The following is a 27,967-nucleotide window of genomic DNA, read 5'->3' as shown; positions in this document are numbered from 1 at the left end:
ATTTGCATTTATTTGTATTAACTCAGTGTTTGCATTGATTGTTTTATCTAAAACAAGACAAGGAGAGAAAAACATGAGTACAATTTATTCACAAAGAAAACAGCTTTTCACTGAAGCAGGTGTTAGAATGAAATGTGTTTCTAAATGCAGCAGGTGCCTGGAATTTTCCCTCTATCAAAGAGTTTCTTAAGAAGCAAAGTTCAAATATTCAGTTATTTAAAGTCATAATTTAAAAAGCATTCTGTACAAAACCACAATCTGTCTGTTTTTCAGCTTTATGTGACTCAGAGTGGTTTTCTTCTGGAGTACTATCTTTAGTTTTTGCAAGCCCACAAATCCACTTAAAACACAAGTGAGGAACAATCATCTTAACTTTTCTTGGGTTTTGGTGACATTTGTTTGATTTTTAAATTCACCTTTATAATTTCAAGGATTTTTTTTTTAGCCGACTTGCCAGAGCTTTAAAATGAGTCAGAAATCCATATTCAGAGTTTATTCATAAGATTTGATTTGGAAAAGCTATCAACAAGCTCTCAAGCCATGACCTTGCAGCTTTCATAAAGGCATCAGCTGGACTGCACAGAGGCTGTGGGTGATATGATGAGAGTCTTTCCCCCATAGTTTTAAGAGCCTGAGTGCTGAACTTCTTGGCCAGATGTGATTGACAGTCTTAATCTCAACTACAGAATGACAGAATCACAGAATAAGCTGAGTGGGGAGGGACCCACAAGGATGATGGAATCCATTTCCTGGCCCTTCATGAACCATCCCCAAGAGTCACACCATGTGCCCTAGGGGATTGAGGGGATTGTCTAAACTCTTCTTGAACCCTGTCAGACTTGGTGCTCTACCAATTGACTTGATCACAAAAAAAAATCCAGACACTCTTTGTAGGAATGGCTCAGCTGGATGTAAAGGGTATAAGTGGCTTCTTGTTTTTATGGGAATGCTTATAAATAGGAAGTATTTACACCTTCACTGGAATTGCACAGTAAAGAGAGCCATATAAAACACAGAAAACAAAACTGGTGCAGGTTTGTTCTGTGAAACTCCATCGCTGGAGCAGCAGCAGAACCCAAAGCTCTCTGCCAGAGGAAGGGCCAGGACCTGCACTGTGCCAGTAATGCTGTTCTTCTTCGTGGTGGCTGCTACAGAGCAGCATCTGCTGACACAGGGCAGTGAAATCACTTCATCACCAGGGCTTTATCATCACCAGGTTTTCTGTCTGTCCTGCAGCTCAGTCCCTGCATCTCCCAGCCCATGTCCCAGGGCTCTGCAGGGATGAACACCTGGCACACCTGGGCAGCTTTTGGCACCTGGGCACACTCCCAACATCACCCAAAAGGTGACAGGCCAGGAGAGTGACAAACCACCAGGGTTCCTTCAGGGACAAAAGGGATAATTCCCCTTGCATGTGGCATCCTGTGCTGTATTCTTTTTGCACATATGTCTGGCCCCTTTACTTTTCAAACAGTTTCCTGGCTTTCTGTCCAAAATTTTTACTGCACATTAGTCTGCTGTGTCAACAGAACATATGTGTGGTTGAGTCATGGTGTGCTGCAAGCTGCAATGATTGGATAATGCTCTGATGGAGCTGATTTTCAGCTTATGTGGAAGATAAAATAATCATGTTGTGTTTTGACTCATGCACCCAAAACTCATGTGTGAAGATGGAGGAAGTTACAAAGAGTCTGTAACATTAAATTGCCATTGAAAGGTGGGTTAATGTAAAAGAACTGATTCAGACCATAATTCTATGGCTTTCTGCAGCTATTTTACCCAAGGCTTACGTGCTTTTCCTGGTGATACCGTGAGGTGTTTGGGTTAAAATGGTACAAGGACCACCATAAACACCATACAACTTAATTGCTTCACCCATATGGCAGCAGTTTCAGTACCAGCCTCCAGTTTCAATGATATCTCCTATTAATGGCTGAAAAATGTATGTTCCTTTAAACTTCCCAGTCAAACGACTTTTAAACAGTAATTTGCAAAAAAAGTCCTAAATAAAAATTGGTGTGGGCATTAGTGAAAACTGGTGAATATTAATTCACCAGTTTTCACTGATGCCCACACCAATTTTTATTTTCTTTATTTTAATTTATTATTTTAAATTATTTTAATTTATTTTATTTATTTTAAATATCACCAAAGCATCAATACTATAAATCAATGAACCAACATTCAGAATTATTGATGAAAGATAAGAATGAGTGCTGTAAAAAGAGTATTAGCCTTGATTTTAGGAAGCTTTAAATAAGAATCATTGTGTATACAGCCAATTCTGAAAGTCCTACCCCAAAAATACTTCTTTCCCATAATTCTAATTGATTTATGAAAACCCAACCCAGCATGCACAACCTCTGTGAAGCTTATGCTGCATATCTCAGTCCTTTAGAGTGGTAAAACCTCACAGTGAATATATTGTTGATGAATAACCAAGCTTCAGCTAAATGACTGCTGATGTATTTTTCCCTTTTGATTAACAGTGGAACTCCATCACAATGGGTCTTATTGAAAACAAGCTGAAAGTAATCTTGATTGAAACATGCCTATTCTAACCTTAAATCATTAGAATTCTTCAGCTTTGATGAGGGCCCAATGATTAGCTGAGTAGCAATAGACCTGTGCCATAAACAGCATGAATCAGACCATGTCTGCTTCTAAGAGTTATTATTTGTATTACTGTAGCACCTAGAGGCCACAGGCAAAATCTGAGTCTCCCTGTGTTACACATTGCTCAAAGCAAACAAGACCCCAAATCCAACAGAATGCAGCCAAAACAAAGGCAGGGAAGGCTGCTCTGTGGAAGTAAAGCAGAGCAATGGGCATGGGAGTGCACAGGATGCAACCTTTGCTGCCCTCTTTGCTTTTTCTTTGCATGGCGCAATTGTTAAAACAAAAAGAGGCAGCAGCAGAGGGCAAGGAAGTAAAGGGACAGGGCTGACAGCAGCTGGGATGGGAAATAATGAATTATAAGAGAGAAAATAGATATGTAAAAGGGAGAGGTAAGGGAAGAGATGGTGTCAAGAGAAGCACAGGAACTCAGGAATCTGATGTTGATTCCAGAGCAGAGAGAAAGCAGCTGTGCAGTGAGAACAATCTTGTAGTTGGGTCTCATGCAGGGGACTGTGTGGTGGCCCTCAGTGTTTTGCTGGAGAGGGATCATAAAGTCAGCAACAAAAAGAGATTGAGTCAGTTAATTTAGACAGTTCTCCTACTCTAGGCATCACCAATTATACTCATATTGCTCCAGAGAGACATTTAGACAATAATCAAAGATTATTTTCATTCTTTGCTAGCACCTTTTAAGCACTTGAACATAGTTTCCATATCAGCCCCCAGTTTTCTTTCCTTAAGACTAACTAATCCAGGTTATTTTCTGTTTTCCTTTACAGCATGTGCTTGCCACACTTCTGATTCTCTTGCTGCATGTCTGTGCTGCTGTGCACTCCCTGGCCTTGGCTCCTGTATTCAACAGCTGCCCTGCCAGCACTGGCAGGAGCAAATGGAAATGATGCTGGAGAAACAGTTTTGTGGATACTTGTTTTAGTTTTACTCAGATGATATTTTTCTCTACCAGATGAAACTGTCCTGGAAGACAGTGCTGGAATCCCTTGTGAGTCAATCTAGGTGACATTCACTGCTCTCCTGCTGACAGGCTTGTTAGCCTGTTAAATAAAGAAATTAGGTTTGTTTGACGTGATAAACTCTTGACAAATTAATGGTGGCTATTAGTCATCATCTAGTTTTTGTCTAGGTGCTTGCAAAGTTCATTTTCTTGGGTTTTTTTTGTGCCTCTTGACTGGTGGAGGAGTCAACACAGCAATAGGTGGTAGTGGAAGGTGGAAACAGTCAGTTCTCTCTATTCTGTGGCTGCCTGGTGTGTAGTTCCTCAGTCCCATGCCATCTTCCTGTCCCTTTTAAACCAGTTGCCATCACAGACTGAAATCTTAGATCTCTGTCACTGCTATTAATTATGCTCACCATCCAGTCAGAATTGACCTTTCTTGTAAGGTTTGATGAAAAATATATTAAAAATGATCAAAAGCTTCTCTTGCTATGTGCTGACAGCTTTCCTTCTACCTCTCAGCCTCCTGAGACCAGGCTGACTGAGAGTGCTGGGGCTCTGTCCTGCCAGCCACACGTTCCCATCCCAGTGGTCCATCTCCTGCATGGAGACAGTGCTGTGCTCTCCATCCTCCTGAGTGCTGGGGCATGAAACCAGCCTGAATTACCAAGCAGCCCAGCCCAAACCTGGGTGTTCCACCTGCTTGGGTTTGAGGTTCTTTTCTCTTACAAAGACTTGTGTTCGCTATGCCTTGAGTTAGCATCTGTCTTCACAGTTCAACCATTTATTTCCTGATGGTTAGAATCAAATTGGAGATGGTCTCCTTCATTCATCCTTACACAGAGCACCCCTTGAAGCTACCTGATGATATGGACACAGGGTAAACTGGATCCCTATGGTCTTCCCTCATGTTCTCCTTTTTCCCAGTTCCATATCAGGACCTCCTGTGCTGACTTCAGCTAAAACGGTCCTTGGAACCCCTTTCAAAACCTTGGGCTTCCCAAGATGAGTGTCTTGGTGCACACCAGGGTTGTGATTCCCCATGCCGAGCCTCCCAGTCCGGGGCTGGCAACATTCCTTCCGGCAGAGCCGGGGCGATGCGCCTTTGGCCGCTGGCTGCTGAAACGCCTGGCGGGGCTGGACAGCGCCGGGGCTGGACAGCGGCGGGACAGCTCCTGCCCTGCCGGCAAGTCCGGAGCTCTCTGGCACCAGAGGCGTTCCAGCAAGCGAGCAGCGTAGCCGGGCTGCCTTCACCCCTTCCTCCCCTTTCTCCCTCTGCCGCTTCCAGCCTCCCTCGGCGGGGCAGCAGCGGCGGGGCCGGTCCCGGCGGGGCGGTCGCGGGGCGGTCTCGGCGCGGCCGCAGCCGGCAGCGACGCCCCCGTGGCGGGGGCGCGGATGGTCTCTCCCGGGCCGGCGGGAGCGGCTGTGACACCTGCTGGCGGCGGCGGGCCGGCCCACGGCGGGCGGAGCGGGGGGAGCGGGGCGGGCGGGCAGAGCGTGCCCGCTCGGGGCGCTCCGCGGCCGCGGTGCCCGGCGCTGCTGCGCGGCCGCCCCCGGCGAGGGGCACGGCGGGGCCGGGCGCCCCCTGAGCTCCGGCGCGCCGGGCACTGCGGTAGCGGCGCTGCCGCGGCGGCGGCTCCGCGCCCCCCGCCCGTCCTCCTCTTTCTCCTCCTCCTCCTCCTCCTCCGCCGCGCCACTTCCAGGGGAGGCTGGTGTCATGCGGCTGGCGCCGAGGGAGGGGTGCCCGGGGCCGCAGCAGCAGTGAGAGGCGCCGCGCCGAGCCCCTGCGATGACAGCCATGAAGGAGCAGCCGGCGCACCCGGGCGGCAGGGGGAACCCGCCGCCGCCGCAGCCCGACCAGGTGCGACCCGCGGCGGGAGGCGCCGAGGGGCCGGGGATAGACGGGGATGGGGGCGGCCGCCGTCCCGGAGAAGTTGTGCGGAGCTGGAGAAAAGTGTGCGGGAGGGAGACGGGGGACACGGGCGCCCTCGGGGCGGTTCGGTCGGGGGGAAGAAGGAGCCCCGCGGAGCTGTCTCGGGGATGCGCTGGGGCCGCCCGGAGGGGACCCAGCCCGGTCCGGACCCGTATCGGGGCTGGGATGTCGGTCAGCAGAGGGTCCCGCAGTAGTTTGCGCTCCGCTTCCCCGCGAGTTGCGCCGGGGGAGCCGCACGGTGCGGGCGATGCTGCCCTGGCCGCGGGGAGCCGCGGTGGCACCGCGGGAGCGGCCGGGCTGGCCGGCGGTGCGGGGCGCTCCTCATCGCCGCCCGCTCCGTTCGGGGCGGGCAGGGAGCGGCCCCGAGGCCGGGGCGGTTTCCCGGGGGGATTTTGGCAGCGGCCGGGCGGCGGTCACGTCCCTTGGCCCGGCGGTGCCGCCCCGTGGGCCGGCGGGGCTGGGGCTCCGGGCTGCTCTCGGTACCGGCGTCTCTCGGCACCGGCTGGCTTCGAGTCTCGGGCGGCATATGAGAGATGGTACCGGGGAGCAGCCGAACTTGGATGTCATCCTCACAAAATGATGAAGTTTTCATCACCAGATGGCTGCGCCCGGTGCTCCCGGGCGACACGATCTAAGGCACTCTAAGGAGGGATGGGGCTGTGCCCGGGGGAGCCTCCGGCAGCCGGGGCGGGGCGGGGGTCGTGCCGGAGCCGGAGCATCGCCCCTGCCCTCGGTACCCGGCGGGGGAGCCCCCCGGCAGCGCTCAGCTCTCCCTCTCCCCCAGGCACTTTAAAATACGCCAACTCCAGCGGAGGGGGTTTTTTTTGCACATCACATTGTCCGTGCGCGCCGCTTTTGGTTCGGAACTCCGGCTCGCTGAACGGGCTGGCAGGACGCGGGCAGCTGCATTTCACGTTTTCATTCTCTGCTACATCCATCCACGGAGCTGAGCTTTCCTTCGGTACACTGGCATTGGGTGAAAAACGGCAGCAGTGGAAGCTGCTGGGCTCAGATCTGCTTTAGCCAGCCCGGGTACCCAGTCCTGCAAGCACAGCCAGGCTGCACGCTCAGCTCTGAGGAGTCTGTCCAGAATCACTGAACCCATTCATTTAAATAAATTTATGCTCTGCTCTCTGCTCAAAAATGTATGCACTATGGCACATTTTCGTGTAATGCTGGTAAAATAATCCATTTGATCCTTCCTGAATAAATTAATTGCATAAGTTACATGATCTGAAATAGATGGGTAACTTCCACCAGTGCTTAAATAGTAGAATTTATGGAAAAGTGAAGATCATTTTAAATAGGCTCAGAGGTTCATGGAGCTCATAAATTTCAAGGACATTGTTTTCTATTTGAGGGATACTTCTATTAGATGTAATAAAAAGTACTTGAACTTAACCAATCTCTATTTCTTTATATTCAGTTCAGAGGTGTTGAATTGGCAATTGTTGTTGGAGGTGGAAATCTTTTTAAAGCAGGATTAATATTGTATGAAAAAAATTACCAGTTTGACTGCTTTTTTAGGTTGTAATGAGGAACAGCAGTAAGATATCAATTTAAAGCACACTAAATATTAAGAGTTTAATTCTAAATACAGAAATATGACTGCCTGAGTGCTCTGGAGTTTCAGCCTCTCTCAGTGGTTTGTCCATGGGCCTGGCTGAATGAAGTGGAGGTGGGAAGTGCTGTGTATTTGGATTGAGTTTTCAGACCAAGTTTGATTATCTTGATTAAAGTTCATGTTGAATCAGCTTCGGTTGCCTGTTGTCTTAGGTGCCAGGGATATTGTGCAATATGTAACAGCACGGCATGAAAAATGTTGCTTTTAGTGGATAGCAAGCCTTTCTATGGGTTTGAATGCCTGTCATAAGGACAGAGGTCTGAATCCTGCAGTGGGCTCTGTGCAGAATGAGGCCAGGATTGTGGATGCCCATTCATGCACCTCTGCAGCAGCTGAGGTCTGTGGGACAGGCTCAGCCCTGGGCAGGGCTGGACCAGAGAATGTGTCTGACTTCAGGTTTGTGCAGGAAACCATTCTTAGTGCAGCAGTGGGATGTGGCTGTGATCCTGACAAAAGAATATTACAGTTTCAAAGCTTTTTGTTGGCTTTTCAGGGTTGCAGTTGCAGAGTTGGTGCTGTGATGAGCGTGGGAGGGAAGAAGAAAAGGGGTTCAAATGTTCACTCTGCTTTTCCACACCCCACAGCACCCTTATGGGCTTGCTCATATGGAAAATGCATCCTTCTTGGGGCCTTCAATAAATCCATCTCTGTGTACTCATGTTTCACATTGCATGTTAGTGAGCTCGTGTGAACTTGTAGTGCCACTGTATTTGACACCTGGAGTTTATTGACCTATTTATAACAAGGAGGTGTGTGCTCTGAGAAGGGTTTCCTGAGGCAGCAGGGCCAGCACATCTTTTCTGGTGGAGAAGTAGAAAGTCCTAGAAAAAATAAGGAGTTGTACCAAAATCTTCTAAGTGTAAATCTCTTCCCTGCTTCCAAAGTCTGGTTTTACTTTCCTGAGAGCAGTCATACCAAAGGTGAAGCATTTCTGGTAAATGTATAGGCTTGTGACCCAAGATGGGATTTCAAATCACAGCAGGCTAATGCTGGGATTCTCCACTTTAAATAAAAGCTTGGATTGACTGACTGAAGCATCCACAGCCATCACCTTATGAATAATTGGATACAATTTCATATCCAACACTTCCTCTGATAGTACTTTTAAACCAAGGCTCCCCTGGGACAAGGCATCCAATAACAACTTCCATTAACAGTGCTAATGATGTTTTGGCATTGGGTTTGATAAATTAGCCAGATTTATTCTCACCTCTCTGCTGAATGATGAGTCATATTTATTGCAAAAATTACAGTTTTACGTTCAGGTGATATATCTGCAGAAAGGAAAATAGCTGTAAATTATCTGTATTTCTGGAATGCTCTATCCTAGTGCTTAGCACTGTGTCAGGAGTTAATGTGGCTCCTTCAGTTCCCCTTAGAGGACAAAAATGAGTGTTTTCATCTTGTAGCTCTTAAGAACTGTCTTGGGGTCTTGGACAATGATCTTTAGTGATCTTTTTTAGAAGGCACAACCGTTTGGTAGTCAGTGGACACAACATATTTGAAAAATATAATGTACCTGAATGACTTGCTGGTTGATGAATGTTTCTGTCTTTGCAGATGAAAAACTGAGATAATTCCTCTAGGTATTACCTTTGTGAGGCTTCAGTCTGTTTACAAGGAGCCAGATGATCTACACCACCTGGTGCTACTCGCTGTTCTTTGTGTGTGCAGAAGACAGACCTTTGAAATTTATAATCGTTTTCTCCCGAGCCTTTTTTACTCTCCCAACCTGATGTCTTTTTGAAATTGATTTTAAAGCAGAAAAAAGTGGGTTTTTTTTGTTTATTTGTTTTTGTTTTGATTTGGGGGTTTTGTTTGTTTTGGTTTTTTACTGTATATAATTTTAGACTCTACTACGTTATTCTTCTTTAAACAGGCAAGGTCAAATCAGATGTGTTGTACTAAGTCAGGACATTATTTGATACACATTTAAATTGGATGTTTAGTAAAAAACCAAGGACAACTGGCTACTGCTTGATTGACTGTCTTGATTTCAGGAGTTGACTTTTTCTGTCTCAGGACCAGTTTTGGTGGTCACCAGACAAGTGGCACATTCTAAAAGTGCATCTGAATAAAAGACAATTATCTGTGTTTTGTTTTTTCAGTGACTAAAGCCAAAATAATTCCTTTTTTTTTTTAATGTCTTTCTTCATTGCTCTTCTTTTCCCAAAACCAGACTGATCTTGTAGTGGAAAAAACACTGATGGATAGCTGTGTCTGTCCAGAGCAATATTCACCTTAATGAGGTTTTATCAAGGTGAAAGGGCTCTCCCTTCCCCACTCAGGTCAGTTTGACCTTGGTGGGTCAGGAGGAAACTTGAACTCTTAATCACATACACACAACAGTTCCAGTCCTTGAAAGATTCAGTCAGATGGCCAAATTCATGTCTCCCCCTCCTGTTTGTGTGCAGAGCTGGCTTCAGGCTGAAATAAGAAATCCAGTTGTACATAATCCAAAATGACTTTGCATTTTTCCTGCTTGCCAGCCTGGTGGAACTTTTACCTTGCTTTGTTGTGGCTCTTTACCCAACTTACTGGTTTCAACAAGGTTCAACACCATGTCACAAACAGTAGGTAAGCAAAGCCAATAATAGTGGTGAAATAAAGTTATATTACTATGCCCAGAATATTTCATAAAGAGTTATTGTTTGAATATTAACATAAACTTTTAAATTCTTTTTCTTACCCCCTATAGAGGCCACACTATATCTGTGCTGGATCCAGCAAGGGGGATTACAGGCTTGCAGTATCTGTTGACTGTGTGACCAGCTTCACAAGGAGCTCATAGGAAAATGTGTTACCTGTGGTGCTTTGTAATATTGCTCAGGATTCAGATTGCAGAGGAAGGCACAGATGTGTCATCTTTCAGATAGTACATGTGGCCTTTACTCCCTTTCTCTCTGCCTGTGACTGTTTCCATGTAGTTCAGCCGTGTACTGATGGTGGTGATTGGCACAAAAAGCCTGAAGCTTGTCTTCACCTTCACTGCAGTTCTTGTCTTCTGCTCTGAGCCCTGTGGGGCAGGGATGAGCAGGATCTGGTTTTGGTGAGATATTCCTAATGGTAATTGAGGAACATCATTGTCAGTGACAGCTGGTACCTGCTCTGAGTGCGTGCGTGATCTTGGGGAGCTTGAGCCACACACGTTTTCCAGTCTCTGCAGAGCACATGGGGGTACTTCTCTGTACCTCTCAAATTCACAAGTGATGAGTGTCCAACAAGTGTCAGAAACTCATTTTCCTAATGCAGAAAACTTCACCAAGATCCTTCCAGTCCTTTACCCAGCCTCTGCCCTGGGGCACAAGCACAAGAGCCTCTGCTGGTGGAGACACAGGGCAGGATGATCATGCTGATGCTCTCTTGCTCTTGGTACCCTCTCCCCATGGTTCTGATTCCTTTTTGCAGTGTGCCTTGCTTGCAGAACAGCCTGTGGGAACCTGGGCAGCATCATACAGCACCTGACTTTCCTGCATGTAGAGGCCTCTGCTTGCAGGTGGATTAAAGGGATTACCTAATGCAGTAAATCAAAAACTGTGAAACAGGGCAATCTTTTTGGCTCTTCTGTGTTAGAAAGAATTGCAGGCATGCTGTAGGTTACATAGTAGCCTCAGATATTTGAACATGCGTATTGTATTCGCTGTTTTTATAAACCCTGTCTGTGGTTTTTTTTTCCAGCATCTTCCAATTGAAAGTATTGCTTCAGGCAAACTATTTTGATAATTAACAAGAGGGAGGAACTCTTTAAGCAAACAGTGATGCTGTTTGATGTTATTCTCAAATTTGAAACCCATCATTTTAGCACTTTTTAATAACTTGGAAGCATATGCATGTGTTAGTGACACACAAATATGACCACAGACTCTCTTCCCATGGAAGAGAATAAATAATGCAATAAGTGATCCCTAGAGGGGGTATCATTGTTGTTGTTGTGTTGTTTTTTTTTTTTAGAACTAATAGAGTTTTGAAATTTGTCTGACCTATGGAAGGACTTGTAGGTGTACACATTTGCATTTCACATATTTTTCTTTCTTTAACATTGCATCTCAAGACACAGGTAGTCTCACCTGCTGCCACACCTGCCTGTGTCCTGCCAGCAGGTACCTGTAACTTGTTGGCACTGTCTTTGTAAGTCTAACAGGACCTGTGTCATATTTCAAGTCGATGCTTTAGTCACAAAATCTCAGATGTCTCAAACCCTGTCCCTTTCCACTTTAATCATGCACTTCTTTTCCGCTTCACTCAGCTGCATCGAATGATGTCCGTGAATATATGATAGTAAAAAGAACAATGCTGATGGTGACTGATGATGATAAATTACTGTATTTATCCATTAGGAAGGACATTGGATGACCTACAGATCTGAGGCTGAAGCTAAAAGACCTTTTTTAATCTTTCTTAACACTGCTGGCAACAGCCACATAACTTATTATGTGTTATTTATGTAGAGAATCTGTAAATAGTTTTGACCGATTCTAAGATAAAATAGATAAGATAAAAACCCTCTGGCGTTTGGAGGATATTGCCTAGGAAAATCAATTAGGGAGTATTAAACAATGTGATAATTTAAGGAAAATAATGATTCTATAAAAGCTTTTGGGGGCATATTTTAGACTGCCTGGGGCAGTATTTGCAATCTACAGTTCCTTTGGGGAGGAAAGAAAAGCATTTTGTAGCTTTCCAAAAAACAAAGCGGGCCAATATTGCAGTCTTATTTTTTGAGAATATGGAGAGAATTCCAATTGCAAATGGGAAAACTTGCTTGAAGTGCTGGGCAAGTGCAAGAAAGTAAATCAAACACTGCCAGTGTGACTGATCATTCATGCCCAGTGTTTGTTCTCTCTGCTCCTGGCGGTGCAGAGACTGCTGACCTCCTTTCCCCTTTTTCCATCCTGAGGCTTCAGAGCTTGGTTAAATCAAAGCATTTAAGATATATTGGGGGAGTTCCTCAGAACAAGGATTTGAGCATAAGCCCCCCTAATTATGAGTGATGGTGTGCTGCAGTTTTGAGTCTTAAGGAGAGCTGTTCAAATCAGTGGTCTACTAACAGTTCTAAATAAAGATGTAATTGCTCTAAAAGTTGGGTGACCTGAGTCAGTGTATTTCCAGAAGAGTGCCTTGGCCTGTAGGACGTTGCAGTTGGGTAAGCACATGGTAGCATTTCCTGAGTGACCCTGATGAATTTTTCTTGCACCTTGGAGCAGTTTCAGAGTTGGATTCCCTTGGATGAAGCAAAGGAAGCTGATGTGCTCCAGGAGCACCCGTGGGGTGCACCAGCTCTCAGTGGGTGTTGGATCAGACTGGAGCTGGTCCATGAAATACAGCAGGTGTGCAGATCAGGTCCTTAACTATGGGAATAAATCATGCCAGACTCCATTTTCTTCATGCAAGAAAAAACCCTTTTTTATTCACATAACTCATTTTTATACAGTTTTACAGACTTTGTGTGTTACTCCAGTTGGTTAGTAGCTTTCTTGCCAATTACTTTATTGGTTAGTAATTAGTCATTGGTTAGTATTTTATTTGTCAATCAAATCTCTCTATTCTTAAATTGTTTACATATTTTCTTCACTGGTTCTCATGGAATAGATTTAATGTTTATTGCAGGTGTTAGTTGTTTTTCACCCAGGAATAGGTTGTTATGTTAATGGACTGTTCACACCAGGATTGCTTTCACGTGGGAACTTGCAAAGTGCCAGCTTGCCAGGCTAGCCACTGAGCTGACAGAGCAGGCCTGATTTTATGAGGCCTTTTATAATTTTTCTACCTTTCTGCAACACTTAACAGGTATGGCTTTGCAGTTCTGCTGTTCTCTCTTTGCTACACAAATTTAACAAATACAGAAGGTGATCAATATATGTATTTAAAAGCAGCTCTATGATTTTGGTTTGTTTTTTTCACTTGGCTGAGGCCTGATGAAATTACATTGCATGACTTTGTTTTTTTCATTGCAACACTGGATCAATTTCTTACATGTTTTAGGCATTTGTTTGCTATTTTTCAAACATACCAGTGTTCATTGCCTCCCCAGTCAAGACAGAAATATACTGACATGAATAAGTGAGTTACAGGTGGTGGAGAGGTCTCAGTTTCACTGAGATGCTTATGAGGACCACTCAGAATCTGAAATAGACAGCAGAGAACAAAGGGATTGTTTATAGTGTATAAACAACAGATTTATAGAGGAGGTTTATAGATCATATGATCTTCTGCAACTGAGATTTTTTTCCTAGCTCTGCATAGAGGGATCTATCTGAAAGGGCTCCACTAACTTGAAAGAGAATGGAGATTACAAAATTGGAGGTTAAAAGCCCTTGTTCTGTTCTTGACTGGTTGCAAAATTTCTGTGTGATTTAGGCAGGTCCTTGAAGGCTGCAATTTCAGGAATAATGTTAGTGTTTGAGCTGTGTTATTGTTTTGGGAATTTGAAATGTCAGAGTTGCCTGTGATGGACCTCCAGTGCACGTTTAGGGAAAGCTGACTGCCTTTTAAAATGTTACTGAGCAATGCCATAGGGAGGGGGCTCACGTGTGGTGGTCTGTTAGTAACACAGTGGCTCACTGCTATTTGTGCACTTCTGTGGGAAAAACACCAAGATTTAGGAGTTTTCTCACAATCCAGAGGAGCTGCAGGAAGGTTGGTGTTGTTGGTAGTTGTCAAGGGTCTGGATTTCTGCCCATCAGGCAGGAACCTGAGATGATATGAAATACAGTGGTCACAGTGGTTGTCATTTAGGGTGCAGTTGCTGCTCCCAAAGTGTTGCAATTCCATGTGTCTGTGTTTGCTGTGCCAGTGGAGCAGCCCCACAGGGGTAACACATGTGCTGCTCCTGCTGAGGGGTTTTGGTGTGTGGTTATTACTCACCCTACCAGACCATCTCTGCAACCTGGAAATTCCAGGTGGAAGATTTTCTATTTATTTCAGTGCAGATTGTGTCTGTGAATGGAGTCTCACATGAGAAAATTTTTGTAGTCCTGAAAAAAAGAGACCGTATTAGAAAATCAGTTTAATCTGATTTTCTTGTACTATCCCTTCTCCATCCATTATTCCAGGAAAATGGTAAATAAAGAGCATACCTGGGAATGTTGGGTATGATCCAGTCGAGCTTTCAGTGATTATCTCTGAAGTGGTTCATAGTGCTAAAAGCAGCATTTTATCTGCATAATTCTGTGATTTTGGGCAGAATTAGCATTACCTGTTTATCTAACCCAGCAGATTTGGGCTGAAAATTCCTCCTCTATTCTTGCTGCCAGCACAATCCTGTGTGACTGAGCTGAGCAGGATGGACTCTTAATCACTCACCTATTTTTCAGTGATCTGTGGATTCTGAGGACCCAGCACTGAGTGTTGCTTTCACACCACTGTGAAAGCATTTCCATCATTTTTAGGAACTTGAACTTGTACTGGTAATAAGGAGGAGAGGAGCAGCACATCAAAACTGTCAGCAAATTGCAACAAACCTGAGAGGAACAGGGGTTTTTTTGCCTGTGTTGTGCTTAGTGTGCTCAAGTAGAGTATGGAGTAATGAGGCATGGTCACATTTACATGGAAACACTTCCCCTAATGAGGGGAACGGCGTTATCTATTTTACTGTAGTGGATTTCCATTAAAAGCAGGACTTCAGCACATCCACCATCTAACATGTGGGCTGGGACTGGCTTGGTGGAAAGAAGGCACATAAATAGGAGGGATGGGATGGGTGAGGTGGAAATCTCTGGCTGTGACCAGTTAAGGGAGAAAACAGACACAGTGTAAGAAATCCCTGCCAGGTGCTGCTCTGCATTGCAATTGAGTGCCTGATCTTGCACAAATCATAACAAGAAACAATAGGTACATAAAATGGAAAAAGGAGAGTGAAATAAGGAGCATATTTTTCAAGGCAGGCAATTTAACCCTTGGGATAGAAATGCTGAGGTAAGCTTTGAACTCTGCACCTTTTGATGTCTTGAAATGAAAAATGGTTTCCAGAAAGATGCCCAAGCAAAATTTTTTGGCTCTTGGGTAAAGGTGGTATCCCAGGGAAATGTAATGGGTTGCAGTCTACAGGAGATGGAATGATGGGGATGCCTTGGTGAATCAGTGAATTACTGGGAGTTTTACTATTGTTGATAGTCAATAGAAATGAACTCCTACGAGATACAAAAACAAACCTTTATTACAATCATCTCTCTTTTTTTCCCCCCTTTCTGCTGCTTGACAATGATGGAAGGTTCCTCCTTTCCTTTTTATGTGCTACTGTAAATCTTTGTTGTAGTAGGAAAGAAATAATAGGTTATCTTATATCTGAGCTAAAGAGAACTTTTCCTGAAGAGCTGCAGACTGAAGAATGGAATTCTACTGATTTCCATGCAGAACTTGACAAAACTTAATATATATTTACTCTGGGGTCTGAAAGCTGCAGCTGTGACTGTGGAAAGGATTTCAGAGGCTGCACTTTGGCTGGATGTGGTCAGCATTCATCCATGACCTGGCATTAACTTTCATGCCAGGACCTTGATCTGGCTGTAAGTGCTATGCCTTTTTTTTTTTCTTTTTTTCTTTTTCTTTCCTTTTTTCTCCTTGGGAGTGCAAGAATTTGGGTTGTACAGCATCTCACTTGCTATAAAGATTTTGAGGAAAGGACTTATTTTTTTTCTTTTCCTTTTAATCGTGTATCCTTTTTATTGCAGTGGAAGCAACTTGATGTGTGTCTTCCTTGTGAATGTGCAGTATGGTGGCTGGGTTAAAGCAGGCACAAAACCACTTGTTTGGTGGCTTTAGCAGGTCCATCTTGGGCTGTGCACGTGCAGTAGTGTCCACCCAGCTCTAGTGAAGTGACTCCATCAGTTTGGTGGGTGTCATTTGTTCTGTACCTCAGGGAGGTGGTTTCCTCCCAGCGAGTCTTGTTTTACAGCTGGTGTGTTGGGACTTACTCTGGAGACACTGCACAGGGTTGGCATCCAAAGTCTGTATTTAAAAGTATTTGTAGAAGCAATGTTTAGTCACTGAAAATGAATTAACTGGTTCTACAAAGGCTCTTGGATTTAGCTGACAGATTACTGGGAGGCTTTTGCCCTTAAGGAGTTTCTTGAGGTTCTTGGTGTGGAAAAATCTGTGCTTTGAGATTAAATTATTCAGGTGTTTTTCAAAGTAATTAAGGCTTCTAGCATTTAATGTTTTATGTATGCAGGTTAAAAATGAAGGCTGATTAAATCACAACAAAGGGAATTTATTCACAAACGACAGACAGAAATGTCTCTTTTGTGACTGGTGGAATGCTGTTGAGCCCACTTCATTACATTGAATATTGAACCATTATATTAGTGCCATTTTTTCTAAGTGATGGCATTGTTAAAAAGCAGGCAGTAGAATTTGATGCAGTACAGCCCTGGCTGTGCTAAGTAGTGCAGAATACTTTTTTTCCTGTCAAGTATCTGATTTATAGACAATTTTTCAGTTTGTGTTTTTGAAATGGCCAGGTGAGCTATACAAAACTCAGCAAGACCAGGAGGCAGGCCAAAGTAATGATTTTCTTGTTGGAAAGTAATAGACATGCCAGTATAGCATGTAATAACAGCAGGTTTTACAGAGTGCTGCAGAACAGTGGGAGTGTGAAACACATACGTTACATAAATTATCTGTGCTTCCATTTCTGCAGAGTTCTGGCCCACAGTAACTCATTCATACTTTCTTTTTGTTTGGTTTTTTTTTTTCTTTTTTTCCCCTTCTTTTTTTTTCCCAGTCATTGAGAGTATCAATGCATGAACTCCTTCAGTCTTTTAAAAACTTTACCTGTCTTACCCCCTCTGGATTGAGTACCTTGTCCTTTGGATACCTGTACTTGCTGTTCAGGAATCAGTGAATGGTCTTTGAAATCCAACAGCAAATCAGACCTCACTGTTGCAGGTTCCAGTGTTGTCTCTCATTATCCTCTCTCCTATCAGGAAAAACAAAGAAATACCTAAGACACAGATTTAGAGCATCCCCTATGTGTCAGTGTCAGTGTGAGAATACTTGCTTGTAATGAATACTTGCTCATCTGTGCAAGTATTCATTAATTATCCTGAGTCTGCTTTTTAAAGAGCTACTTCCATAATAACACTGAGGTTTTGTACTCTTCTGACAGTGTTCCTTAGTCATTGTGAAGATCTGGAGACATATTTTGTCCATAATTTTTTTTTTGGTCCATAATTTTTGTCCATAATTTTTGGATATTTTATGTGAGCACACAGAAAGGCACCTTGTCCTGCATGTCTTGTGTTTCCATTCCTGTACTCTCAGCCTATCCCATGCATTGTAACAGCTTGTTCCTCTGCCTGAGATCCCTCCAGTTTCTCTTTCACAGCTTCCAGGGAGGTCTGGGGCCTCTCCTAGTAATTTCTGCAAAAAATAAAGAAACCAAAGTTGCTCAAAATTATCCATGCAAAGCTTAGAAAGGGAAATGTAAGTTAGAAGAACCCTGGTTGTTGGAGAGAGAGACGTTTCAAGAGTGTAAATCCTTTAAATTTCTTGGACATTTGAGGCAAATCCATGAAAACCTTGTGAGCTCTGTGAAGTATCTTAAGGGACTCTTCATCAGCTTCCACTGGTCCTGCAAAAAGCATAGTAATAGGTGCTTTTTAATCAGCAAAGTTTTCCCATTTTTGTTCTACAGAGATGGAAATTTTCTGGTGATATGAATACACTTTTTCCACATGGGAAAAGATTCTCCCTTTGTTTTTGCCCTACCTTGCATAAAGTTGTTTTTGTATTTTATTTTAATCTGTTTTTTATTTATTTATTTTCATCCATCAGAGAGAAGGAATGTTCCTATGGAGATAACATTTTCATGTTATGAAAGTGTTTTCAGTAGTAATTCTCCTGCAAGTCGACCTGGATGAACCAGTGACACTACAATGCCCTTTCTGGTTTTTTTTCCCTTTTTGTTTTGTGCTCAGTTTCATTGTTATTCCTGCTTCTGTGGCTTTTCTTGCTACAAGAAAAATTCCTTGTCCATTATCATAGGGGCACTTTATGGACTTTATGCACTTTATGGATTTAGTTTTTAGTAATACCTATGAAAAATAAGTCTACTTTCTGATCATGCTGCAGTCTTCTGAGACTTGGAGGTGTCTGTGCCTTACCTTGAAGTGTTTGAAAACAGCTCTCAGCTATCAAGATTTAACATCATTTGGGAAAAATCAGAAGTTAGTTGGCTTTTAAGATATTGCCCAAAGGCAATGCATTCAGCATGCAGCCTTCTGTGATGTACGGAAGCACAAAATTTGAGTCTCCAGAAATTCACCTCAAGCATAAAACTTCTAAGTAAAAACAGGACTTGGAGGGTGACAAGAGGTTAATCTGGGTGAGGGTGAGTTGTTTTCACCAAGAAAAGCCTGTTCCTTTATGAACATCTGAAGGGCTCTTGGGACTGAGGCCCACAGCTCTGAATCTGTCGCAGTCACTGAAATATCCCATATTTTTTAGTGTACAGGGTTGTGGAACCTTTCATTATTTCTCATCAAAGCAGCTACTGGTTTTTTGAGGGCTCAATTCTTCAGCTGCATGGCCCCAAAGACTTTGTTTCTGTGGTTTTGTACTTCAGTAGTTGTAGTTCAATTCAAATAATTTCTGAAATTTTTATTTATATTGTGACAGGGCTTCAATCGTCACCCAAGACTGAATTGCAATTGGAACATTGAGGGAAACAAAAGCATTTTTCTGCAGTCTAAATAGATAGGATAAGTATCAAGGGGATGGAAATTAATATTGTTATCTCAATTTTCCATTTTTCTTGTTCAGTTTTTCTTAAATAGCTGTGAATTGGTGTGATTTGAGAAACCTACCAGCAGTTTGCATTGGCTGTCTCTGAAATGGGGAGAGAGTCTTTCCAGGTAGACAAGAAGGGAGGGGAGAGCATTTCATTCTCTTGACGTGACTAGATTTTAAAAAAATCACTACATAAAAAGAATATTTGCAAACAATCCCATCAAATTGGAAAAAGAGGCAGCAAGTTTATGTATTAGGAAACGAAGTAGCTGAGGGTATCTGTGTGATTTGACTGGAAACATTTATCTAGAACTTTAGGATTATTTTCATTGTGGCCTTTCTTGCTCAAGGACTTTTGGTGAGTATTAATAATCCTATGCATATAATGAATTAATTTAATTTAATATCTTTTGCATACCATATAGTGATAACTTCAATCTGCTGCAGTCTGTGTTATAATTATTTGTATATCCTGACTTGGAGAATTGATCCTGAATCTACTGGATAAGTTCCTGTTGTTTGGGCAAGGCCAAGTGTTGAGCTGCTGTGGTCCTCCTTTGCTGTGGTGCCCCAAAACCTTGGGGGTCAGACCCTGAGCATGGATCAGTGGAGGTGGAGGCTGCAAAGAGCCTCTGGAAGCAGTAATTGGAAGATGAACCTGTTGGTACTTTTGACAAGGATTGTGAGTGCGTTCATCCCATTTCAAGTCTCTCACATTGACTTTTTCTCCCCCTTTTTGGGTTTGTGCCCAAAGAGTCTTTCAAAAACTTGTAAAGAGTCTAATTCTGGAAGAAGCATAATGGTTTATTTTGGGTTTTATTATTTTGCCACTGACCAAGAGAAGCCTTTTTGTGCCTGGATTTATGATTTATGGGCATGTGTAAAACCTATTGTCTGCTTCCCCCATGGATTATTCATCTTTTTCTTTCAAAATACACTCACATTCCTGGAAGTTATCCTAGTGCTTGCAGTTGAACCTGCAAGTTTGAAGACATCAAATCACCTGTGATACTAAACCAAGCTGTAGTTGATGTAATGATACCTGCTTCCCAGGAGGGTTTGCATTTCAGGTAGTGAGCATTTGTGATGCAGTTTGAAATGATACAATGGTAGGTGCTTTGAAAATGTTCCCCAGCACTCTAGAAGGGCTCATAAAAATGTAGCTGCTACTGTTGAGAGTTACTTAAGTTTTCATCTTGGGACATGTGTTGTGTAAATTCAGTTGGAGATTTTATCGATGTTTTCTTGGATCTTAAGGAAACTACTGGTAGCCCTGCTGCTCAGAGAGTAGCTGAGTTCTAATTCACCATGCTGTGGCTTTGAAGAAACCAGCCTTACAGGAGCTTCTGTGTTCTTACAAGACAGTGAACTGATGAAGCTGGATGTAATCCATATTAATCTTTGCTTCCAAGCAGTGCAGCTTGCAGCAAATAACCCTTTCCTCTAACACCCCTGTCCTCTACTGTAGAAACCAGTCTTGGGAGGAGTAACAGAGCAGTGATTAAAAAAATTTAATCCAGTCATCCCAAGCCTCTGAACATTAAGATAAACCACACAATCCCATTTTCCTTTTCAGAAATGTGGCATAATAAAGCCACCAGTTGTCTGGATGTAATCTGCCTCTCACTGCTGTGCTGCTGGTCAGAGTGCAGGGCTCCTGCAGTGGCATATGGGATTGCATGGTGATACACCCATGAAATAAATAGAAAGAAAATATTGCAACAGTTGGTGGTAGTTTTATAATATTGTAGTCACAGATTTTAGACAAGGTGTTGGTAATTTAAAGGCTGGGAAGAGAGGTATGGTATGGATGGGCCTCCCACTGTGCACCATGGCACAGACCAGGGCATGCAGAAAGGGAGTCAGGCCCTGTGAAACTGGGGTTGTACCAAAATCCCGTGTTATGATCCCACTTCTGACACCAATTTAGTGTTATGATCCACCTCTGATACCAACTGATGTTAAGATCTGCTGGAATAATGTTAGGATCCCACTCCTGAAGTAATATTAGTGTCTGACCTAAAGTGCAGATGAGACCATATGCACTTATGAAAAGGAGACTCAGGGGTGACCTTGTCACTCTCCACAGCTCCTGAAAGGTGCTTGTGCTCAGGTGGGGTTGGTCTCTTCTTTCACCAGGCAGCTCTGACAGAACCAGAGGACACAGCCTGGAGTTGCACCAAGGGAAATATAGGTTGGATATTAAGAAAAAGTTTTTCACTGAAAGAGTGATAAAATACTGGGATTATCTGCCTGGGGAGGTGGTGGAGTCACCATCCCCTGGATGTGGCACTCAGTGCCTTTGTTTGGTTGAGCTGTTAGGGCAGGGTTGGACTCAATGATCTTGAAGGTCTTTTCCAATCTAGTCATCCTGTGAATTCTGTGATTCTTTGGAGCTGTAGATGCTCATGGGGTGTGGTTTCAGCTCTCCTGGCCATTGGCAAACCTGGGAGGAAAATCACAGACTGAGCTTGCAAACACTTTGCTCTGGAGTGTGACTGATCAACATTCAGAAATGCCAAACGCTCACAACATCCACCCTGAGGTACTTGGGGTCTGGAAACCACTTTAAGGCAGAAATGATTACAAACCAGTAGACAGTAACCAATTTTCATGCCACTGTGACAAAACCTTTTCAAATAATTGCATGAAAATACAACTCTGAAACATGTATTTTCTGTATTTCTAGTGCTATTTATCAGATATGCATCAAGCTGTTAGAATTAATCTTCATTTGCAAATTTCTTTGAAGCAAAGCACTATGACTGACTTCATGGTTATTAATCCCTTGAGTTTACCATCATGTGGACATCAGAAGGGATGCTGTTTTACTTTGATTGGGCTTTTATGCAGAGAAAACAGCACATGCTCTGTCCATCTGCTTCATTAAACTGTAAACACCATTCAATTTTGGAACATTTTAATGCATGGGCATTAAATATTTTGTGGACCTTGAGTAGATGTCTGGCTGTTGTATTTTTAAAGCAAATTTAATCTTCTGTTCTAGGTTTCTGGGTTGCCTTCTGTTCTTTTTTCTTCTTTTCTTTTAATTTCTTTTTAATTTGAAAGTCCTCCTACCTGACTTTAAGCCTTAGATGAAGTTCTTAAATCAGCAGGGAGGATTAGACAAATTTTAGGTATTTCAGCAGAACAATTCAGGTCATCAGTCTTTTGCAGTTAATTATAGAGGGAAGCCTGGGTGACTTTGCTCTTAAATTAGATGCCTGCAATTATTGTGAAATGAGCCTGGATCTTAGCCTGGTGAAATGATTTCATATCCCAGTACAGGTGGGTTAAATCGCCAATCCAAAAATATTTTTTTTCCCTTCGTTGCTATTAAAAATACATTCTCAGAGTCAATTTTTATGAACATTTCCTCTGCTTAAAACATAGCAATGTCTGAGCTGGGTTTCCTTCAGGCGTTTGCCTGCATTTCCTTTTGAAATGGAGAGCAAACAGAATTAGGGGGAGCTAGGCAAGCCTGTCCTGGGCAGTGAAGAAAGAGAGCTTGGTCTGCAGTGCCTTTGAGCCACTGCTGGGAGGGTGTGAGGCTGCTGAATCACATTCCCAGGATCTGCTTCAGGGCTCATTTGCACCCAAACAGTGCTGGCATAATTCTGGGGGTTCAGGAGAGTTATGTCATGATTTCAGAGTGGTCTCAGGCTGCTGGCTCCCAGGAGAGAAAGTGGCATTGTGTCAGAGTGTTCTGGTGGCACCAAATATAAACCTCAGACAAAGGTGATTGACAAAGAGTAATGTTTTGTAATTGGGAGCATTAGAGAAAGCTGAAGACCTTTGTACTGTGTATTTTTTAAAAACAACCAGCAAGCTGTTCAGAGAAGTACAGCATGGATCAGGATAAAACCTCATTTTTCTGTGTAATGAGAGCCATAGTTAGAGTTCAGTAAAAATTGTACTTTGCTTTGAGTTGTTTTCTGGCCCTGTTCATGACAGCATACTGATATGTGTGAGGCTTGAGCTGAGGACCTGAGCATGCTTTAAGATCTACACTTTAACAGTGTAGCACAAATACTACATTTATTTTTCACTTCTGAGATGTTTTTCCCCCTGCAATTTAAAGGAATGATATTTCCCTTATGTAGCATTGCCCGAGCTGTTAACAGGCTAGTTTTATGTTCTTGCTGTCACATGAAGAGGGTGGAAATCACCATTGTAACAACTATGTGGCTTCAGAAGTGAAAGACAAAAAAAACCCCCTTTCTCCTGAAAGCATCAGCTACAGGACAGGTGGTATTTTTTTTTCCAAGTGTTCTCATCAAGTTGCAGTAAAAAGCTTTTCTCCATTCCATTTGTGTGCCTTCTGTTGGGCTTCAAAGCCAGTTTTACCCTTGGATGGCTGAATCAGGAAAACTCTTCTGTACAGACTGTGGCAAAACTAGCTGCAGCAAGGAAGGAGAGAGGATTAAAAAATCCTGTTTATCAGAGGAGAGAGCTGACCCCAGTGCCCTGAGCTCTTAGACTGTCTGAATGGCCTCACTTGTTGGCATCAGGGTGAGCTCTGTGGCGGCTGGAGCTTTTCAGAGCTCGCAGGATTTGCTGTGCTGAGCTGCCTCTGCTTTGGCACAGCAGCCCAGGAACATCTCTGCAGCCCTGAAAGGAGGGAGGTGATGGAGGTGAATTATTTTTGACCTGTGATCAAACAGCATTTTCAATGAGAAAGAGCAGCAAAGAGAACAGGCTGTATTGCAGAGTCATCCTGACTTCCCCTTGCCTTCCACACTGTCTCCTTGCATTTTGTTGTGCAGGAAAACAGCATGAGCCTTGCTTCCCTGGTGCTCTGGCACAGGCAAGTGACTCAGGGGCTGTCCCACATCCTTGTCCCACGTCCTGCACGTGATCCAGGTTTGGTTGAACAAGTATGGACAGTGTAAAGGTGACAGTTTCTGCTGCATGAAGGTCTGGGGACCAAGCAGGGACCCCATGGGATAGAACCTGGCAGAAAATGTAGCTTGGGTACTATTGACAGCAGTAGGGGGTTAAGGAGAGATTTATTTCACTCAGCAATGTTTTTAAAATTTTTGTTCATTTGTGGTGTAAGTGCATCTTCAAGATGCAATCTGTATGTTTTTTCCACAAAAGAACAAAAAGAAGGGTTATGTCATATCAATGTGTGATTAGTTTAAAATATTTATATTATGAATAACCATTTCATAGCAAAAGATTCTCTAATGAAGACCAATAATAATCATGTAAAGTCTTTCCTAATAGTAACGTTGCTGGGACTTTTTTGAAAAATGTCTCACAGACAGCTCTAGATGTCAGCTGGTAAAACCAAAAGTCATTTCTGTGCAATAGTGCTTTTATCATTGTGAGAGATAAAAGAGATTCTGATGGAAGACATTTGTGAAGGGTACATTTCCAAAACCTTTCTCAGCAGTGGAGGCTGCAGGATGCTCTCAGCTGGTCCAGCACGTTGTGCAGCTTCAGACCAAAGCTGAGTTCAAGTGGATTTTGTTTCACCTGCCCCCCTTTCCAAGGACCCAGCTTTGTGCTGCTTCCCACTTGTGTGTCTGCTGGATTAGTGTGCTGAGAAGATGAAAGGCTGCAGCTATGATCTTTTGGAGATAAAAAGTTCTCAAGTGTCTCATGTTTCAGCTATTTTTTATTTGCCTCTGGAATCCATCTTCTCCATGCACTGGTTTTGGTTTCCCCAGATTCCTTTTATTGGTTTTTGCTTCTTTTTGAGAGTGGGCAGCAGCAGATCCTTCACTCAAACTGCTCTCAGAAATTACAGGTGCCATGCTAGTGAGCCTTCAGGCTGCATGCAGCCTTTTCATCAAGGCAAGAGCCCTAAGACACAGGTAGTGTCCCACGGGAAATCAGGACATTTTTGGATCCATTTTTGCATCCTTTGTCATCTTGCTCTTTTTTGTTGCCATCCACTTGTTGCTGCTGCAGTGCTGCTGTGCCAGGGCAGGTGCTGGTGTGATTGTCTCTTCCCAAGTGTTCTAGGGAGTTGAGGTGTCCTGTTAATCAGATGGGAGTCTCCAGGCTGCTGGATGTGATTTGGGTGTGTTCTGCACATCAGAGCTGTGTCAGGATGTGCTCCTGCAGCTGTGGCACCTTGTCCATGGCCGAGAGCCCCAGGGGCTCCTGTCAGCTGCAGCACTTGCAGAAGTTACATGAACACCTAAAGGCAGACAGGGATATATGTGCCCATTTCTGTGAGTCTATAATTCCCTAAATCAAGGAGTGACTGAGAAAGAGGGTGGCAGGGCATGGTCTTTGAAAGTGCCTTTGAGCACTGCTGGGAATAGCCTGGGAGTGGCTTTGCCCAAATCTCCTGGGTGTAGGTGTTTCCAGCATCTGCTCAGGCTGCTCAGGAAAATCTGCTGGGTCTGAGACCCTGGGCAAGCCCAGCTGCTGAGATCTGGGCTGAGCTGTGGGCTCAGTCTGCAGGTGAGGGATGGAGCTGGATGTCTGTGCCCAGGAGTGCAAGGACAGAGCCCCCCAGGGATGCAGCCCCACCCCTGGCAAAGCACAGCCCCCCTCAGGAAGCATGAGCAGCCATCTAGGAAATGGCATTTTAAGAAACTGTAAAATCAGCAGTTGGAAATAATTGAATTGTGCTTCATATATTTCTTTTGTCAGTGCCTCCTGTATTAGGCTGTTCAGTTATTAAAAGGAGGAAACCCCCCTGAGATCTCTGCTGCTTTCAGAAGTGCTGGGCAGGCTGTAGCTGCATCCACAGGGTGCTGGTTCCTGGAAGGTCCTGGTGCCATAACACAGCAATCTGTATTCATGTGCTGTGCTTTCATCCCAAGATCACAGATGAAACAGGATCATTACTGTATATTAAAAGAATTAATTGTGTGGCTTGGTTTGCTGGCAAAGCTGTGTATTGAGAGTAGAGAGCATTGCAGGTAGCAGAGGTTATGTCCTAAGTCATGGGGTTCATTTCTGCAGTCCATCCTGCATCTGTCAGAACTTCCTTCACCTCTGGAATCTCACCTATGCCCACAGCAGGGTGCACAGCTGTGACCTCAGGAAAGAGCCCTGTGGTGGATGTCATACCCATGGGATTTCCCAGGGGAGGAAGGTGTTAAGGTGTTAATTTTCTCCAGTAATAGGCAGTGCTTTTTGATCCTGATCTGAGGTGGAAGTGAGGAGCAGAGCTCTATCCCCCTGTGTCTCTTTGGAAAGTGTCCTCTAGGCTGAGGGCTTAAATCCAATCCTAACACACACACACACAAAAAAAAAAAAAAAAAAAAAGGAGTTGCCTGTACCTGCTGGCCTTGCAATTTGCTTAGAAAGGGAAGAAAGTAAGGGATGGATGAGGCATAATAATTTCATTTTTGCACAGGGACTTAAAATCCACCATCACTGCTACCACGAATTACACCTGGCATCATGTCTCGCTCTCTGAATGCTTTGCAGGAACTGAGTTCTCCTCTTACTTCAAGGATGCAAAACATTCAGGGTCAGGGTAAATTCCAGCACTATGTCAGTGTTCTTCCTTGGGTCTGAATCACTGGGGAAAAAGAGGAATCATAAAACCTTGGGCCCACCTTTGCCCATCAGGGAGATACCAGGGAGGGAGTCTCCACAGAGTGGGAGCTTTGCTTCAAAGCCATAGGGTGGGTCTGTGCCTAAACTTCCATCCCACTTTGATTCCTGGCATGGTCAGAGATCCTCCTTGTGCCGTGTCTCCTCTGCCTAATGCTCTGAAAGAGGTGTGCTCCTGCACTGTGCCAGCAGCAGCAGCAGCAGACTCTTTTCCCCAAAGGCTTGTCAAAGCTTCCTCAGCTTTCTCAGCAAATACTTTTATCTATTTATGTATAAGCAGCATTTAAGGGGAACAAATGGCCTGTGTGATCATTCCCGTGTTCATTTTTTAATGCATTTAATTCCTGATGCTGACACTTGGTTTTTCAAAGCAGGATTAGAGCTGCTGAGGATAAACAGTGCCAGCATTGCATGCAGCACGAGTGGAGACCTGTGTAAAGCTCAGCCAGGCTTTCTTATTGACAAAGCCTAATTAAAAATGCATCAAGTTAAAGATTTTTTTCCCTTGATAGTCAGATGTCCTGGAATGAACTGTCCTGTGCAACTGTTCTTTTTGTGGTAACACAAAGGGGTTTAAACCATGAGTTGATTCCAGTGTGATCTCTGGGCATTCCCAAGAACCATGGGCTGGACATGCCATTTCCATGAGCAGCACCTCTAAACCCTGCAGCACAGCTGCCTTCTCTCTGTGTATTCTATTTAAAAGTCCTGAAATAATTTCCTGGAGCAGTTCCTCAAAGCAAGCAGACTGAGCATCAAAGGATTGCCCAAAGCCCTGGGGTGGAACTATTTATTAAGGCTGATTAACACAATGAATGTGCTGCATGTGAATTCAGGGCCCCCTACAAATATTGGACTTCCAAGGGTTTATAGAATGATTTTGGAGAAGTGGTTCAGAAGCAGTGCTACAGCCATTGCTTTGCATTTATTTTTTGTTTGGTTTTTTTTTTTCCTTCAAGTAGATTGTGATTACTGTGAAATTATTTTTAAATTTTAGTTTTATTCAGTGTTTAAATGAATATCATGCTTATAGTAGTAAGGGGTGTACAGGCTGTCTTTTGGAATTAAAAGCAATTTTTTTTTTGCTTGTGTTTGTTTTGGGCCGGGATGAGTAATGACTTTGGGACAGCTTTGTGGTATAGTGTGTTTTGCTTTAGGTTTACTGACGAATGGTGTTTTCTTCAACCAGCAGGCTGGCAGGGAATTGCAAACAGTGACCTCATTTATCCTACTAGAGCTCACTCTCCTTGACGTTTTCATCAGCCAGTGGGGGAAGATGTTTGCTGTTCAACTGCTGCCAGCAGAGCTGGGCTTGTTTTATCTCAGCAAACTCGGTGAATATTCTGAGCATCGTGTCAGTGCAAGCAGTGCTGTGCCTGTCCTGCATGGAGCCACGTTCTGTGCTGAGGCAGCAGCAGCAGCAGCTGCACAGTGAGTGGGGCAGGTTGGTTCAGAGGTGTGTTTCATTACAGCTTTGTGCAGCATGTGCTGCAAGGCTGTTGGTAGGGCTCTGTGTCATTTGGACCTCACTAGCTGGAAACCATTTGCAAAAATAATGCAGTTTTTCCTCTTTCATAAAAGATGC

At 43.8% G+C, this 27,967-nt stretch overlaps 1 protein-coding gene across 2 annotated transcripts in view; it reads left to right on the top strand.

The window, feature by feature from the left end:
- Positions 1 to 27,967, top strand: part of DPP10 (dipeptidyl peptidase like 10) — a 437,773-nt gene that overhangs the window by 186,319 nt on the left and 223,487 nt on the right. Inside the window, exon 1 of one of the 2 annotated variants that reach the window (XM_071435372.1) lies at positions 5,056 to 5,432. The exons of the other annotated variant lie outside the window; for it this stretch is intronic. Within the exon in view, the coding sequence (XP_071291473.1) occupies positions 5,361 to 5,432 (72 nt within the window). The 5' untranslated portion in view covers positions 5,056 to 5,360. Of the gene's footprint in view, positions 1 to 5,055; positions 5,433 to 27,967 lie in introns of those variants that run through there. 2 annotated transcript variants of the gene reach the window in all.

This window comes from Agelaius tricolor, unplaced genomic scaffold (genome assembly GCF_023055355.1).
Source record: "Agelaius tricolor isolate 1412-34295 unplaced genomic scaffold, bAgeTri1.0.p SCAF_10, whole genome shotgun sequence".
Taxonomy (NCBI): Eukaryota; Metazoa; Chordata; class Aves; order Passeriformes; family Icteridae; genus Agelaius; species Agelaius tricolor.
The sequence above is the reverse complement of the archived record's forward strand: the minus strand, read 5'-3'. Positions and strand labels throughout refer to the sequence as shown.